Source organism: Cygnus atratus, chromosome 12 (assembly GCF_013377495.2).
Source record: "Cygnus atratus isolate AKBS03 ecotype Queensland, Australia chromosome 12, CAtr_DNAZoo_HiC_assembly, whole genome shotgun sequence".
Classification (NCBI taxonomy): domain Eukaryota; kingdom Metazoa; phylum Chordata; class Aves; order Anseriformes; family Anatidae; genus Cygnus; species Cygnus atratus.
The window spans coordinates 1,864,695-1,882,506 of NC_066373.1; the positions used below are offsets into that span (position 1 = coordinate 1,864,695).

Genomic DNA, 17,812 nt, shown 5'->3' on the forward strand with positions numbered 1-17,812 from the left:
CATCTCCCTGCCCCATCGCCCCGCGTGGGGACCCACGGCTGCCCCTGCGTGGGTGCCACCCGCCGTGGCGCGGGGCTGGGTGCCGGTGACAGCACCACATCTCCTCGTGGGTGGCTCGTTTTGTTTTTTTTTTTTTTTTTTCCTCCCCCCCATCCCGTTGTGTTTGCAGAGAGATTGTTATAGGGTAACAGAATAAATAGCGTGTTTTCCCGAGGAGTGAATTACATGCCTGCAGAGCAGAGATAATGCGCCGGCAGCCGTTTCCCCCATTGTGCGCGAGGTGACATCTTTTTATGGAGCTGTGTACATTTGTATTAGTGCCAATTAATCTGGGGCGATATTATTAGAGACGCGGGGAGAGGATGTGTCGGCGGAGGAATGTAAATGGAAAAAGCCGAGGCGCTGCCTCGGCCATATTTTAGGGCCGAGGGGCGGGCGGCTGCGGCGCTGGGTGCTGCGCTGGGCACCCTGAGAGGTGCAGGGCACCCATGGGAGCTGCGCCGGCCGGTGGCACAGCAGGGCTGTGCTTGGGGCTGCAGGAACAGCTGCAAAAAGTCATATTTTAGGCTTTTTTGTTTTGTCCTAAAAGGGAGGAATTGCATCCGGGGTGCCCCCGCAGGGCTGGGTGCCGGGCGGGCCCTGCCACCTACCGGTGCGCGCAGCTGGCCCTGCTGCCACTCGTCACCTGCTGCCGGGTGGTGGCAGGGCGCAAAGAAATAGTGCCCGTTGCTCCTGGGGGGTGTCGAAGCCCAGGGGAAGTGTGCAGACAAACTCTCCCACCCCTGATGCTGCAAGGCCCAGATTCAAGGCTGGGGTTTGGGTTGGGCTCGATGATCCTTGTGCATCCCTTCCAACTCAGATATGTTAGGGCTCCATGATTTCTTGATGCTGTTTTTTTTTGTGTGTGTGTTTTTTTTTTTTTAATTTTTTATTTTTCCTATTGGTTTCATCCCCAGGAAAATTCCCTTTGAAACCCTCCCCAGTTTCCCTGGCCCTTAAAGCCACATCTCCAGAGCTGGCACATGGGGAGCATCGCGCCCCCATCCCGCTCGCTTCCACATTTTCAATTTGCACCCTTCAGCCGGTGCAGGAGGCAGCGGGTGCACGTGTCCCCTGCAAGAGGAGTGTGGGGGCCGGGATTTAAATTACTGCTGTGCAAGGAACGGCCAGATTTGACTCAAGAGCAACGCAAAAAATCTCCAGCCCCTGCTAGCAGCGTGACAACCATGGTGGATCCCATTATCTGCCCGGCATGGCGGAGAGGCTTAAAGCACTTACAGCTCGGAAACTTGGGCGTGGGGCTTAGAAGAAAGGGCAGCTGGGTTTGGGGGGGCTTTAAGAACAAACAGCAGCTGGAAAAAAGCCACAGCAGCGAGGACCAGCAGGGCTCGTCCTTCCTTGCTGGCATTACGCTGGTGGGGGCCTTGCAGTCCTCCAAGTGTCAACGGCGACGTGCGCGGATAAATGCAAGACTCAGCAAACTCTGGGGCTTTAGGAGCTGATGGAAGCGGGGGGGATTTTTTTCCACCTCCCAGCTTGGAAGGCAAAAAGAAGAATTAAATATTCCGGCTGTGGCTTTAGCAGCATGGGGAGCTGCAGGGAGGATGCTGGGCTGGCGCTGGGGCTTGCGGCAGCGTTCGGGGGGAGCGGTGCCTGGGGTGGGCATTGCTCAGGGCATGCAGGGGGAAGGTTGGGGCTGCTTCCAAATGGCATCCCCGCACCCTGCCCACCGCAAACCTGTTACTCCCGGTGGGATTTTGTCCTCCAGGTGCCCACGTTATGGAGCTGGGGGTGTGGGAGAGCTGCAGCAGCAAACCGGAGTGAAATACTCCTCTCCCCGGTAGGGCTGCAGCCCTGGTGAAATATAGGAGAGAGAAAACATAAAAGTCCCATTTCCAACTCCATAATATTTCCTGCCAAAACAAAGTAAAATGTGCTGCTTTAAATTTTCTGCAAAATTCTTTTGAGGTTATTTTTTTCCCTAAATTAAGCCATACTAATTATTTTCAGCCGCTTTATCTCCACTCTGCAACACACCAGGAGGGTGCAGGCGGCAAGCATTTTAAGCCTCCATAAACAAAAGAGTAGTTTGGAAAATAATTCTATCAATTAATCAAATTAATCCTGCAGTTTTAGTTACAAGCCCCAAGTGGCAAGGATTCTAGCCCGCGGTTATGAGCTATCTCTCATTGACAGCGTTTAAATGTTATGATTGCAACAGTAATTAAAGAATATAATATGCCCGGCTTTGTGTCAGCCTCCTACCTCCAGACCTCAGCGTGGCGCGGCAGAGGTCAGCTCGAGGACAAATTGGGGCTGACCAAGCTGGGCCCCCCCCGGATAAGGCACCCACGGGGCTGTATCACAGCCGAGGTGTGAAATGCAATGGGGTGCTTGTATAGGAGGAAGGGAAATGTCAGCGGGGTCTGCTGGCCACGGTGCAGATGTCCCCGTGGTGGCGACCAGGGTGTGAGGGCGCTGGGGACGGGCACCGTGAGGTCATGTCCATGGGCGATGGAAAATGGGAACGAGTTTCTGCTGGGGCTAAATAAATGACAGACGGAGCGCGCACCTGCAGCGTGTGCTGTTGGGAAGAGCTTTAAAATCCAAGCTGCAGCTGAGGGCCCTGCTGCAGAGCTGCTTGGAGATTCACGCTTCCAGTTGCATCTCTGCAGATTATTGCAATCTGATGGCGGGGGCACCAAGCCCTCCTCTTCCCACGGGACACCACAAAAATGTGCAAAGCGTCCGCCTGCTGCACTGGCAGCATCATGGTCGGGTCAGGAAAGGGGCCAAGAACAGGGCTGCGGGGCCGGGGTCAGGCTCTGCCAGCACAGCCGGGGAGAAGGAGCCCACAAACGCCACACAAGACAGGGAATTTCTGTGAAAATATTGGAATATATTTGAAAAGATTAATCATGTATGATTTTACAGTACCACCCCATATTTTCATCTCATACTTTATTTAACAATATTAAAGAGGCACTTTAAAAGCACACATACAACATCATAAAATGGCGTTTCCTGCTCTCTCTCTGCTTCTCTGACAAAATATCAAAATAAAAACTTTTGACATAACACATTGCACCCAAGGTAAATTACCTACAATATTTTTATACAATACAAAGAATCGTAAAGGTACATATTAACAGAATAAAGCCTCTTTTTTTTTTTTTCCTTTTAAATCTGAAACAAAACAAAACAAAAAAAAATTGCAGGACAGACGCAAAGTACTCTGACTGTTCATATCACATCAGTGCATTACTTCACCTCCTTGACTTGGGAGTATTTCAATAGTATTTAGTTATCTTCCATGTCCTCGTTTGCACCTGAGATTACTTTCCGGTTCAGAAGTTCGGTTGTATAACGTGCTTGTCCGGCGTGACGTAACCTTCGCGACACTACGGAGTACCAGCATACAGGATTTTCCCTAACCTTTGATTTTCCTGCTTTGTTTTCTCTTACAGGTAACGGCTACTTCCTAACGGTTCCCTTTTATTTATTTATTTATTTATTTATTTTCGATCAAGGAAGTCTGTATTCACATTACAAAATAAGAATAGCACCAGTAACTGCATAGTAAAAAGCGGATACCTATATAGCCACTAACTCAATACAGTAAGATAGTTTTAGAAGTTATACCGTTGAGGGCACTCGGACAGTACCGTTGCGGTGCGGTAAGTTGGCACAGTTTTGTCGTTGCGCAAAAAAAAAATAAAATAAACAACCCCACACGAACAAAAACAACAACAAAAAAAACACCCCCCCCCCAAAAAAAAAAAAACACAACTAAAAAACAAGAGTTTGTCACAAGTGTCAAGGTGCAGTTTGCTAGCGGTGGCAGCTCTCCTCCGTGCACATCACCTACAGTGGTCAAAGGATGGCAGCGACGGCGGCAGCGCTCGGACAGCCCGCCGGCTGCTTCGGTATTCTCCTGACGACGTAGAAACAAATTCTTAGGGATGGCTGTCAAAATATGGGACACTTGATGCTTAATTTAATTTTTATTATTATTTTTTAATTGTATCATCTCTTAGGCCAGCTCCCAATTAAATGAATTGTACGGGATTATTTGTGCAAAATCTTCAAAAAAAAAAATTTGCTTTCTACAGTGTACTGCACCTTATGAATAAGACGTCTACGGAATGAAGTTCATCTCTTCAAGTACTTTGTACAAAGATAACACAGACACAGTCTCAAAAGGGTCTGAGATTTGCAAGTATCCTTATAACCTCAGCACTTCTGCAATAAAGCATTTGCTCTTGACGATTCAGTCTGCCCAAAGCGATTACAATTTCAGTTCATGAAAATCATCAGCAACATCAAAGTTCTAGCATTTGCATGATAAATCAGGTGAATTAAAGTAGATTAGTAGACACAAAGCAAACTATTTCACAGAGGCTGCAGTGCAAGTTCATTTAAGCTAGACAGAAAAATCATGCTACACAAACGAATTTAATGCTTTGATAATTTTCCCCTTGCAAACCCCGTGAAAGCAGCTGCGGATCACTGTAAGTCACTTCCATAAATTACTCTGAAGTATCTCTTCTTAAAGGAATCTTAAAGCTGGTTAATTTCTGCCCGAAGAGTTGGCTGAGCAGGTTGTTCTGGGACTCGGCGGTGCGGTAGCTGGCCGAGCCGGTGGGCTTGGTGCCGCGCGCGGGGCGCGGGCCGTGCAAGGAGCCGCGCGGGGCCGGCGCCGTGCCCTTGGCCAGCACCTGGTGCAGGCTCTTCCCCAGAATGGCCTTCCTGCGCCGCACGTCGCCGTTGGCGTGCCGCAGCTCCCCTTTCTTCTGGTTGCAAGTGTCCAGGACCACCTTCTTCAGTTGGGTGCCCATCTTGGGCCTGGGCAGCAGCCTGTTGCCGTGAGCATCCCTCCTCCCCGGGGACAGGGCAGGAGTTTCGGCGATGCTCCAGTCGGCGCGCTTCAGCTCGCCGCTGCTCTCGCTCCTGCCCGGGCCCGGCGCCCGGCCTTTCTTCTTCTTCCCGTCTCCCTCCATGTTCTCCCGGGAGCCGGCGCTGCCCCGGTGGCTCAGGGACTTGTGCTCTTTCCTCCTCTTGGGGTGAAGCTTGCCCGCGTGGCCGGCAGAATCTCCTCGGAGCTGGTGGCCGGAGGATCTGCTTGGGTTGCCACCGTGGTCCCTGGTGCCAGCGCTGCTCTCCTTGGTGCTGGCATCAGGCACTGATTTGTCCTTCACCGCACCACCTTGCTGGCCCTCCTCGGGAGCAGCCTCACCACCAGACTGGTTCCCTGTGGTTTTCTTCTGCGGGGCTGAATCTTTGGCAGCCCTATTCAGTGCAGGTGATGCTGTCTTGTCCTTCAGGGGCAGGGGCTGTTGGGCAGCCTCCGGAGAAGTGGCTTTGGATGCGCCTTCCCAAGAAGAGGCCTCGCTGGCACTGGGGGTGCCCCACTGCGTCCTGTGGGTCTCCTTGGCCGGTGGAGCCTCTGCCCCTTGGGAAGGAAGCTCCGAGACCTTCTTGGCAAGCTGGAGAAATGGGATCCCATCCACGGCATCGGTGGCTGCATCAGGGTTTCCCAACCCCCCCGCTGTATATTCGTCTTTGTTGCTTACACTTGTTCTTTTATGGGCATCGGCGTAGCCGCATTTCTCGGTGAGGTGTGGAGGAGACAGCTTTTGGTCTGTGGCTTGGTTGCACGCTAATCCAGCAAGGTCCATGCTAAACCCGGGCGAGTCCAGGAAAGGAAGTGGTTTCCCATCAAACGCTCCTTTCTCCAGCTCCTCAATGGAGAGGGCAGCGATGTGGCCGAGCTCGGCACCGCTGGCCGCAGCCTGCGGCAAAGACGGGGAGAGGCAGGGTGGAGGCGGCAGGGTGTCAAACTGGGATTTCTCCATCTCCGCCAGGAGGTCGGAGAAGTCACCCACCAGGTCTTCGGTTTTCACGGGGGGTTGGGGCAGAGGTGCCGCCTGGTCCCGGGGTGCTACAGGGAAGGGGTCAGAAGGAGGCTGGAGGCTGGGGCTCGCAGCCTCCACCAGCTGCAGGTCACCAGCGTGGGCCAGGCGGACTGGCGAGGTGCCGTGGGGAGCAACCTTCCTCTTCTTGCTCGGTGGCACGCCGTCCTCCCTCACCTTCTCCCTGCCCTCCCTGGAGGCAGCGCCGGGCCTCATGACCCCTCTGAATTTGAAAGTCCTGTTGCTGCCCGCAAGGTGCTTCTCCATGTGCCGGTCGTACTGCTCTTTCTTGGAGAAGGTGTAGTTGCACATGCTGCAGATGAAGGACTTCTTGATAACGTGCATGACGTCCGCGCAGAGCTCGCAGGCGTACAGCGTGGTGTGCTTGATCTCCTGCTCCTCCACTATCCCGTGCTCCTGGCTGAGGTGGTTTCGAAGCTCTTTGGTCTCCTGGTAGAACATCGGGCACTTGTGGCACAGGTAAATCTTCTGCAGACTGTGCACCACTAAGTGCCGCTGCAGCTTGAAGGGCTTGGGAAACTGCTTGCCGCAGTGATGACAGTCCCTGGAAGGATCCTTGCAGTCTGGGTGCATGGGGACAGATTTCGGGGTGCCTTCGCTTTTTGCTGGGTGCTCCGGAGACGGACTGGCAGATGCTTTGGAGGAGCTGGGTGCAGGAGGCTTCACCTTGACGCTGCTCTCTGAAGGCTCTTTCACTGCCTTGGCCTCCTGCTCCGGAGGCAGCTCCCTGGGGCTCCTGCTCTCCCTGCTAGGTGTGTGCTTGCTGCTGGGCTCGGCGTGCCGGGAGGACCTGCTGGGCTTCCGACACATGATGGTGTTGAGGAATTGGGTGACGGCATCGTTGTCCTCACTGAAGCAGGCCGGCAGGCCCATCACGGACTTCTGCGCTTGCCCCTTGCGAGCGAACTGGGTGGCGTGCTCGCGGAGGTGCTCGTTGTACATCCAGACATCGGAAATCTCCTTCAGGCACATCCCGCAGGCCCACAGGCCGGCCTTGTTCTTGGCGTGCTTCTCCTTCAGGTGGTCCCTCAGCTGCTCCCGGGAGCTGAACTTGCGCTGGACGCACATGTAGCAGGTGGGCGGCGGGGAGGGGTTGTGGGTGAGCTTGTGGAAGTCCAGCTCCCCCAACGTCAGGAACCACTGGAAGCAGACTTTGCACTTGTACTGCTTGTCCTTGGCCTTGACGGTGATGTCGCCGCGGTTTTTACCCAGCTTCCCATCTTCTAGCTTACTTCTGCCGTGCTTGCTGTGCTGCCCCGGCTTTGGCTTGAAGCTTGAAGCATCATCGTCCCTGCTGCCAGGAAGCTCTTCGCAAGAACCGAAGAAGCACATGTCCCTCATTTTCAGCTTGGCATTCAGCATCTCGATGTCGATCGTGTGGAATTCGGGGGAGTCTGAATCCTCGCTGCTCTTGCCGTCGTAGGGCTCCTCTGCCAGGTCGGGGGGTTCGGAGCTCGTTTCTCCGAGCGAGTGCTCATTCTCCAGGCCCACCGAAGCCTCAAACATCTCCTCAGTGGACAGGCTCTCTCTCTCCTTCTCCAGACCCGCCCAGATGCTCAAGCTGGGGCCGTTGTCCATGTGGCTGTTCTGGCACAAGAAAGTTAGCACGTTGTCCTCCAGGTCAGTGACATCTCTCCCAGGGCTGGCCTTCTCGCCGTCTGACCGCAGTGCTGTGCTTGTGGATCCACCGGGACCTGCTTCCCCACTCTTCGCCTTGCTGCCGTGACACATGTTCAGCATCAAGGCGTCGTCGACGGAGATGGTTTCATACTCGCAGGGGTCCTCCCTGGTGACACAGAAGGAGCCGGTGTCGCTGAGGTCGGACGCCAGTCGGATGGAGAAGAGGTCGATGGCACCCGCCGGCCGGAGGCTCACCTCAGTGACAGGCTTGGGCTTCTTGCTGCGCTTCCCATACACCCGCGTGCACTTCCTCCGGATGAGCTGGTCGTCCCGGGGGAACAGCTGGGAGAACGTGGGATCGTCGTCAAACAAGCCCTGGAGGTCGGAGGTGGCCGCATTGTCCCCGTGGTGCTCCCTGCTCGGCGGCAGCTCTGCCTTCGCCCAGCGCTTCGGCTCCGTGGGAGCAGGGCTGGCCACCGGTGGGGGCTGCAGAGCCCCATGCGTGGGAGCCTTTTGGGGGGTTTCCAAATCATTTGTGTCCACCGGTGGTACCCCTGGCGAAGGTGATGTGAGACCCCCTGGGACACCGCTCCATTTCCCAGCGCCGCTGCCTCCCGAACTACCTCCTGTCTCAGCCTCCATCTCCTCCGTGCCATCGGCACCGCAGTGCTGCTCCTCGCCTACGTCACCCAGTCCCTCCTCCACTTGCTTCACAAACCCGCTAACCCACGCTCTGCAAGCCTGTGTGCTTTCTGCTTCACTTGGATCTTTCTTCCCCTCGGGACAGGGAGCTGTGCCCGGTACTGGCTCCTTCATGACCTCCTCTGAAGGCACCATCCCGTCGCCTGGGTCCTCTGCGAGCTCGGCTGCGCACGGGGACTGCTTCACTTTTGGAGGGGATGAGTTGGGTTCCTCTGTTGAAATGCACCTGCCTGGCTCATGCAGGCCCTCCGTGACAGTGGGCAGGCTGGGGCTGAGGGCAGCAGGGGCAGGACCTGAATTCTTCCCCAGCTCACGCGGACCATCGGGCTCATGTCTGTTGGGAAATGCCTTTGCTTTCCTTCGCCTCACTTTCCTGTTCAGCTTCTTCTCAGAATTGCCGTTTACCCCTCCGGGATCTTTGCTTTGGCTCCTCCTGCCCTTCTCTCCCTTCCTGCCTTGCCTGCCTGGGTCCGGCGTCCCCGCTGCCATCTCGCCTGCCCCTGTCTCTGCGTGCTGCCCTTTGGCCTTCACCTCCCTGTGCGCAACACGTGTGCGGTGCAGCTCCTGGGACACCTCGAGGGATATCACGCTGAGGTCGCTGAGCACTCTGCTCACCACCTCCTGCATCTGCGTGCTGGGCTCCTTCTCCAGGCCTGTGCATATTTTCTTGGACGCTTGTTCAGCAGCGGGTGGCACCTGGGAGCTGCAGGTTTTCTCTTTGACAGCCTTCAGGCTCCTTCTGGAGACCTTCTGGGCTGCCCTCGATGTCTCATCCGCAGGAATTAAGGTGGACCTGGAAGTCTTGCCGGGCTTCACCTGGTGCTTGACAGCTTTGTGCCGGGTCAGGCCGGGCTTGGAGCGGAAGGAGGCTGAACAAATGTCGCAGGTGACCTGGACCCCGTTGGGCTTCTTTTCTTTCTGCATTTCATTTTGGGAAGGGCTTGGAGTGCTGTGACGTGTGTTGCCCTCTCCTTGGCCCATGTTATTTAACACGCAACTCACAGCTTCTCCACTGTGCTCAGCCCTGTGGTTCCTGGGTTTCTCCCCTTCTAAACTCTTTTCTCCGATCTCTGTGGTTTTGGAAAGATCACCAGTTCTCACCTCTGCTGCCTCTGAAGGCTGGTGGCCATTTGATTCATCAGGACCAAGATCTCCCGTCCTTTTAAGCCCTCTACAGACAGCAGCTGGCACCTGCTGAACAACAAAACCATTGGACAAAGCCTCTGGTTCATTCTGATACTTATTTCCATCATCACAGCAGTTCTCAAGCTTTTTCTCCTGATTTAGGTTCACCTCTCTTTCTGTGAACAGCAGAAGATCTGTCGTGGGTTGGGTTGGGTAATTTTGGGTTTCTGGAGGAATGGAGTTAATGACCATGTCGGTGACAGCGCACGCTTGGTTTTCTCTAAAATGAGATCCTGGCAGCACGGCACCGGCGGTTTCGGGTCCCTCCTTCCCACCCCCTTTGTGGCTGAAAGGCGAGCAGGGAGGCGAACCATCCTTCCTGCATGGCTCCTGGGCACCATCCACAGCAGAGCCCACTAGGGCATCAGCGCGCAGAGGAGCGCAGGCTCTTGCCATCCCTTCTCTTTCAGGCGGTCCGTAGCTCCCCAAAACACCTTCAGGGGAGCGGTGGTGACCGTCCCCACCTGCCTCTGTCGGCGTGGCCCCACAGTGATGCAGGGGGGAAGGAAAAGCAGGGGTCCTGTTCCATGTCCCTTGCTCTGTTAGGCTTGGGGTGGGGTGGTGGGTGTGATTGCCATCGGCCTCAGGAGGAAATCTCGCCGCGAGGAATGAGCTTGAGGCATTCAGTGGGGACGTGCTGAATTTATTTTCTTCCGAGAGCTGACTGCTGAAGCTGGGGGATTCTCCTCCCTCGGTCCCACCACTCTGCAAGTATTTGGGGTGAGAAAAACCCATCGGCGAGGGCAGGCTGGCCAGAGATTCACTTGCATAATGACAGCCGTTGAGGGACTTTTTCTTACCATTTCCTTCTCTGGGAACCTTTGCATTTACTTTTGTGTCCTGCAACAAACGGGGACGCATGTGGGGCTCGTTGGAGGGACTGAGTATGCTGGTGGGGCTGGTGGGGGCACTGCCTGTGCCCACAGATCCTGGTGCCTGCACGTCTCGGTCAGCTCCCCGGCACCACGCTCTGCGTTCAGCCTCATTTGTTCCCAGCCCCGCTGATGTTGCACTGCCCAGCGTTTCTTTCTCCATCAAACCACAGCTTAAATGGGATTGCTCATGTGTTTTAAATGCCAAGGCCGCTTTGTTTTTATCTTTATGCTCCTGCTCTTCCACGAGCTGATCAGCTTTCTTTCCTTGCCCTGGCGGTGGGGTCACCGCTGTGTTTTTGAGTGGCGAGAGGTCATTTTGCTCTTGGGAAGCACCATCTGCACGGATATTAATGTCATTTGGCTCCTCATCTTCATTTGCTAAGTGCTGCAGCTCCGCCACATTATTTTGCAGCTCCGGGCCAGCAAACGTGGATAGTCTTGCACCGTAGGAGCCCATTGCACTGAACGGCTCCAGTTGCCTGCAGGCACTGGGGAATGGCACAGCCTCTTTAGCTGGGGCAGCGATGCTTTCTGCATTGCCCATGACGGGGACATCCCCTTCCCCTGGGGCAGGGCGATACGCCTGACTTTCACCATCACCACTCTCCTCTTTCTGCTCTGGCTGGCCCTTGCTGGTGGCAGGGGGGTGGCCGGGGGCCAGCAGCACGGGGAAGCAGGGCATCAACAGCTCCTCTTCGTTGCTCTTCACCGTCCGTGCCACGAAGAGCTGGAGCTGCTGCAGGGGGTTGGCATCCTGGGTGGCTGATGTCCTCTGGGAGCTGCAGCTGCTCTCCTTGGGCAGGCTCAGCATGTGGAAGAGCAGAGCTTTGTGCTTGCTGGCTTTGTCGCCGTGCCCGGGGGCCGGCAAGGCTGTGGGGCTCTTCCTCTCCTCTGCTTCTTCCAGTAACGCAGATCCACCGCCATCCCCCTTGAAGTCCACGACATTTTTCACCATTTGGGGTTCCTTGGACTTGCCGAAGGGTCTTTCTTCTGCATCCGGGACCTCTTTGACGTGAGGTGAAAAGGCAAGGTCCATGGCTGTGGCCGGACCAGGCCGGAAGCCGAGCTCAGGTTTATGGTTTGGAAGATGGGCGTTGAACTTCTCCAGCTCTGCAGCATCACCAAAGCGCTCACCTGGTTTCCCTGGCACAGGGAAGCTCTCTGCACCGTGTTTGCATGGCAGGGATGGCAGGGTGTCCTTGTTGGCTTCGGTTGCCTCCACCATCCTGGCATTGGTGACAGCAGGAGGGCTTTTTGCAGGGGGGTCTCTGTAGATGGGCACCTCAGCTGGGTCTGGCGCACAGGAGTTGGGTGGGCTATTGGAGGAAGACTCATTTTCCATCTTTCTGGGGCTACTTCCCTCGGTGACTGCAACTCCCTGCAGCTGCTCCCTGCTGTCTTTGGGGCAAAACCCATCCGAGGGGGCTGGCGTGCACATCCCAGCATCCAGCGAGCCAAACGCTGCTGCGGGTCCATGCCAGGGCTCCCTGCCTCCCTCGTAGCCACCACGGGCACCTGCGACCACCGGCTTCTCACCCCCCAGGCTCTCCCCGGCACAGACTTTGGTGGCCAGGAGGCTCGAGCTGCCCAGGTCATCTGCCATGAACAGCCCCTTCTGGTGGCCCGTCCCCTGGTCAGCAGGCAGGAGTGGGAAAGGTTCGGCTGCTGGTCCCCGCAGGGGTGCAGCAGCGTGATGCTCTCCCTTTGGCGGGGCGGCGGGAGCCTCGCCGCTCAGCTTGCTGGTCTGCAGCTGGCTCTCCAGTTCCGTCACTAGCCACTTGATCTCCAGCTCGTCGTCGGACATGTTGTTCATAAAAGCCACGTTGTAATCCGTTATCCTGTCCGGCAGTGGCAGAGACAGCTGGGCAGGGGGCACGGGTGCCTCCTCGGGGAATTTCTTGGCGAGTGGCTTGTCCACCGCCAGGCCGTGGAAGTGAGCCATGTCTTCTGGCAGCATTGGAGCCACCTCCTCCATCAGGGACCAGTCCTTCTCCGGCATGAATGGTGGGTACGGCTGCTCAAAGGGCAGCGGCTTGCTGGGGGCACTGCTGGGGCAGGCAAACGCTGCCACATAGCCATCCTTGCCAGCAGACACGCTCTCGTACAGTGGTGAATCGAACTCAGTCACAGGAAGCTCTCCAAAAATCGAGGAGGAATCAAAGCTGAGAGGGGAGGAGACCTTGGTCTGTGGGGTTTCTGCAGTGTAGGGGGAGATGCTGGCGTGCTTCTGCTCAAAGGAGCCGGTGCTGATGTCCTCCCGGCACAAGTACATGTCATCCATGTGTGAGGACCCCAAGGCTGGGGGCTTTGAGAAGAGGTTGGCATCATAGTGAGCAGGAAGACCTTTGGGATCGAAAAAGGCGTTGTCACTGCTGACGTACGGATCGGGCGCCTTGGCAGCCAGCATCATCCCCACCGCATCGCCCCCAAACGGGGCAGCCGGTGTGGCAAAGCCCTTCCCACCATCAGTGAGCCCCTGTGCCTTCCCGTACTTGCTGCTCGCTCCCGAGAAGGCAGCGGTGGCACTGCTGGGGCTGGGCTCGCTCCGGGATGGAGCCATCAGCTCTTCCACGTGGTACTTCACTGTGTCACCCGTGTAGGGGGCAAACTGCTGCCTCTGGCCAACCATCACCAGCCCCACCGAGTCCTGAGCCTCTGGGCTGCCTTCTCCTGCCTGGTTTGCTGCTCCTTTTGGCTCTTCTGCCTCCTTCTTATGGGGAAGCCTGATGGGGCTCCTGCCCGAGGTGGCCGTGCTGGGGAGCTGCCCCTCCTGGCTTGGCGGTAGTGGCTCCTCCTTTACATCGTCCCCTGCAGAAGCATCAGGTTCAGTACTTGAATGGGACCTGGGGCCTGCTAGCAAAGGTTTGGCTGAGCCAACCTGTCTGGTTCCCCGGGAGAAGTTCTCCTTGCTTTTCTGGCTCTTCTTCGGGCTCCTGTCCTTGGGATGGCCGAGTGCAGCCCGTGGTGTCCGTGCTGGGCTGCCCGAGCGCCTCCTCCCCAGTACGGCTGCATTCTCCCCCACCAGATCGGTGGGACCGGCCTCGGTGGCCACACTCGCACTGGGATTGCTGCCCATAGACGACTGGCTGCTCCTCCTGCGGGCTCTGCTGGCACAATCCCCCTTCTTGGCAGCCTCCGGACTGGCGACCCTCCTGTGCCCCGGTGCCTCCCTTTTCTGACGGTCTCTTCTCCGGCTGTAGCTCCAGGCTGGATCTTTCTCTTTGGCTCTCTCGCCTCTTCCCGGGCGTTTCTTGCTGAAGCTGTATTTGGCTCTCCCGATAAACGCTGCCCCCCGCTTCCTCCTCCCGCGGAGCTTGCTGCACGCTGCCCCTTCGTCCTCTGAGTCGGAGACGTAGTCGTACTCCTGGAGCCGGCCCTCCTGGGTGGGGGTCTCCAGCCTCTCGTTGTGCAGGGGGAGCTGCGCCTGCTTGCTGCTCTTCGCGTGCAGCTGGTGGAGCTTGTTCTTCTGCTGCACGATCTTGTGGATGAGCTCCTTGCTCCACGTCCCGCTCCGGGGTTTCCGCTTCTTCCCCTCCTTCATGGAGAACCGAGGTGGCTTGGAGCTCTTGGTGGCAGCGCCCGGCCCGGCCTCGCTTTTTGTCTGAGGCTCCTGGTTGAGTTTCTTTGGCTGCTTTTGGCCAGAGGCTGACCTGGAGGACACCGGTGGGACACTGTTCTTCCTGCCCACCCGCAGCCTGGCCGTCCTCTCCTCCGCTGCCGGCTCTGTCCGCTCGGCCTCGCGGGCCACCAGCCTCCGTGCCACCCTCCCCTTGTGTCCGTGCTGCTTTCCTGCTCGTCTCTTCGCCCTCTCCCCCCCTGGGTGGCTGTCCTCATAACAGTAACCTTCCTTCTCCTCCGCTGCTGCGTGCCTGGGTTTGCTCTCCGAGGCCAGGCCTTCCTTCGCCTTGTGGGACGCCCCGCTGCCGGCGGCCTTCATGCCCGTCAGCTCCTCGTCGGCAAACACGTCTATGAAGCTGCTGTCGATCTCTGGGTTGTCCGACTGGTAGCCCAGGCCGTTGAGGGCTTCGGTGATCAGGCTGTCCAGCTTGGCGTCGTCAATGTCCAGGTCAGAGGCCGTGAGAGGCAAGGAGCTGGCGGCGAGGCCGTTGAAGAGGCCACCCTTCAGAGCATCCTCCTTGCCGTCGCTCTTGCTTTCCCCATCCAGCAGAAACTCCTCGCCCTTGTTCAGCGCCAGCAAATGTGCCTGGGGGTCTGGAGACAGCGGCAGGCTGGCCCCGCTGGTGGCGGGGGGCTTGGGGGGCTCGGGAGGCAGCCCTCGCCGCCCCTCGGCTGCCCGGGGGGCTTCCTTGGCCTCGGCGTGGGGCGCAGGGTGGGATGCGCAGAACTGGCGGTGCTCCAGGAAGGAGGCCAGGTTGCTGTAGTTCTGGTCGCACTGCTTGCAGGTCAGCAGCACGTCCAGCTGGTCCAGGCTGGCGCTGCTGAGTGAGCCGGCCAGCAGGTGATGGGACGCGTACGGCGGCGGCGGCGGCTCCCCGTCCAAGCCATCCAGGCAGCTTTTGGCCACCTCCGCGCCAGGTTTGTGGAACGGGCTCTCTGGGGAGCATTTCAGGAGGTGGTCGTCCTTCAGGGTGTCAGGAGGGAAGTGGAAGGGCTTGATGGAGTCCTGGGGGTGGTAGTGGAGCGAGCCCGAGGTCAGCACCTCGGAGGGGTGGAAGGTTTTGCCGCCCTCCTTGGGATGGCAGGGGTGGTGGAAGAAGGGCGAGGGGGTGAGCGCCCCGGACAGCTGGCCGTCTTCGAAGCTGGGGTTGAGCGGGCTGCTGGACATGGGGGAGAGCGAGGAGCAGGTGCTGCCGCAGGTGGGGTTGGGGACAGGGGATGGCAGCGGGGACTCGCAGGGCGAGGCAGCCACCAAGGCTGACGGCGGCAGGACCAACGCTGAGCCCGACGAGCTCCTGGAGGGAGGAGGAGGTGGCCCTGCCTGGCCCATGCTGTAGAAGAGGGCTTTGCTTCTCGAGTCGCAGGCGGGAGAGGCCGGGTCCTTGCCATTTTCAAAAGAAAAAGCGCCTGTCAAGCCAGGGTCCCCATGCTGCACCCCGAGGCTCTCTCCCGACAGGAGCTTTTTGCTGTGATACCCTGGGGAGCTGCTTAGGGGGGGGCCTTTGTGGGCTTTGCCGCTGCCCGGCCACTCCGGCGTGCCGAGGGGGAAAGGGAGCTTCTGGCTGCTCATCTGCCTCGACAACTCGATCCTGTTCTGGCCGGGCACCGCAGAAGTGAGGTGTATTTGCTGCCAAGGCATCCTGGCATTTTTCTGCCTGTGCTGCCTCTGCTCGGGGCCAGGCTGGCACTCGAATGAGAACTGGCTTCCAACAGGGTTTGAATAAGGTGCTGAGTTCTGGTCCATGGGAGAAAACGCCTTCGCGGCGCCCTCCCAGGCTTGCACGAGCCGGGGGTGGGTGGGCGCCGTAGTGGGAACGCTTGTCTCGAAAGGCACAGGTCCTGCGCTCGCGCTGCCCGCGGGGGAGCTGCAATAGGCTTTGCTCTGAAAGTGCACTTGGGAGAGGGAGTTTGGTGGCATATTCCTTCTGAGAGGGCTGCTCGGGAGCAGCAGCCGCGGGCTGGGCACACTGTCTTTGGCTGAGGCTTGCCCCTTACCAACTGGCTTTGGCACACTAGGCGAGTGTAAACTAGACGGAAAAACAGCTTGGTTTTCTTGGAAAGTGCTTGGGTTTTGGTCGATAGCACCAGAGGACGAGAGAGCACCGCTGGGGTCGGCGGGATGCTCGCTCCTGCCCTTGTAGCACGGCAGAGGGCCGCGGTGCGGGGCGGGCGGCGGGGCCAGGAGCGGGGTGGGCACGCCGTACAGCCGGCCTGGGGGGCACGCGCCCTCGAAAGAGCCGATGCCTGGCACCTCCTCCTGCCACTCTCGGGGGGACGTGTGGAAGCCGAAGGCGCCGTGAGCCGCCTGGCCGGCGGCGAGGGCCACATCCAGGTACTCGGCATCGCCGCGGTACGGCTCCTTCCCCGAGTCGTGCAGCAGCTGGAAGGGGAACTGGAAGGGCAAAGCGCCCAGAGCGTGGCCGCCCGCCTTGCTGCCCTCGGGGAAAGAGCTGGGCTTGACCCCGTAGCTAGCACCTGCAAAGCTCTTCTCCGGAGAGGGCCACGAGGTCGCCCCGTTCGCCTGAAACTCTAAGTAATGTAGCTGCCCATTGCTGCCGGGGCTCTTGAGGGGGATGCCGGCGGGGGGCTGCCCTTTGGGGCCGTGGGGCGGGCGCGGGGGGCCGGCGGGTGGTGAGGTATAGTTGGTGGAGGTACGGCCGGCGGCGGCCTCGGGAAAGCAGCGGCCGAAGCTCAGCTCTTCCTCCTCGGGGACGCCGGGCACGTGGAAGCGGTAGCTGCCGGCCGCGGGAGCCCGGCTGGCTTCGGGCGCCTTTGGGGGGGTCACTTTTTGCTGGGGGTAGGCGATGCCGATGGTGGGGCTGGGGCGGGCGCTGGCGATGCTGAGCCGGTAGAGCTGGTGCTGGCCCCGCTCGCCCTTCCCTGCCCGCCGGCTGCGCTCGCGGGCTCTGCCCTTCCCCGGGGGGGACTGGGGGCTGCCCTTGATGCCACCCCAGCCGCTCTCGCCCGCGAACTTGGGCTTGTTGTGGAGGGACTTGAAGTCGATCTTGCCCGCCTGCTGCGGCCGGATCACGGCTTCCCGCTGGCTGTGGGGCTCCTTGTCCTTGGTGGCGGGGAAGGGGGACGTCCCCTCGCCCCCGCTGGGCGTGCAGGGCTGCGAGCCGCCGCCGAGCGCCCTGCCATCCTTCTCGCCGCAGCCTTCGAAGCCAAAGTCCTTGTCCTGCTCTTTGGGGCCGGCCTCAGCGTCGCTGATGGTGTAAACATGCTGGGTCTCTCCGGTCATGGTAGCCGGGGAGGGGGGCTACGCAGCCCCGCTTGCCCGTCCTGCTGCTGGCTCCTGCCCGCCCGTCATGGCACGGTCCTGCAGGGCCGGGCACGGGGATGGGGACAGGGTGGTGTGGGGTCCCGGGTGGCAGCGGGGCTCTGATACATCCTTTCAGCCCAGACCTGGAGAAAGGAAGAGAGAAACGGCAGGGAGTGAGCAGTGCTGCCTTGTGCTGGGGGGCAGAGGGGGTGTGTGGTGGGGGGAGACTCTGGGACCCCTTCCCTTCGTGCTGCAATGGGCAGGGAGCAGCGAAACCCAGCCGGCAGCCCCGGGGCGAAGCTTTTGGTGCTTCAGAGGGTGCTGGGAACATCACACCTTCACCACAAGCTGCTGAGCCAGGCACTTTTTCCTCCCCGGGAGGCTATTTCTGGGGACTTCCCAGCAACATAAGCAGAAAAAGATGACAGAAGAGCTCCACCTACGGATTACCGGGAAGGGCTGTCGGCCGAGTTGGGAGCCGTGTCCCCAGGGGGGCCCCCACGTCCCGGCTCCGGCAGCCAAGGCCGGAGGGATGGCGAGGTGGTGGGTGCGGCCCCTCTCGGCACCCCAAAAACCAACCCCGGACCCTCGGGGCTGGGCTCCAGCAGCAGTTCTGC

At 58.8% G+C, this 17,812-nt stretch overlaps 1 protein-coding gene across 5 annotated transcripts in view; it reads right to left on the minus strand.

Annotated features, from left to right (window-relative positions):
- Positions 1-1,075: 1,075 nt before the first annotated feature.
- Positions 1,076-17,812, minus strand: part of ZNF469 (zinc finger protein 469) — a 68,346-nt gene continuing 51,609 nt past the window's right edge. For all 5 annotated transcript variants that reach the window (XM_050713294.1, XM_050713291.1, XM_035566206.2 and 2 more), the window contains one exon: positions 1,076-17,338. In XM_050713294.1, coding sequence (XP_050569251.1) covers positions 4,530-17,174 — 12,645 coding nt within the window. In that variant the 5' untranslated portion in view covers positions 17,175-17,338 and the 3' untranslated portion in view covers positions 1,076-4,529. The remainder of the gene's footprint in view (positions 17,339-17,812) is intronic.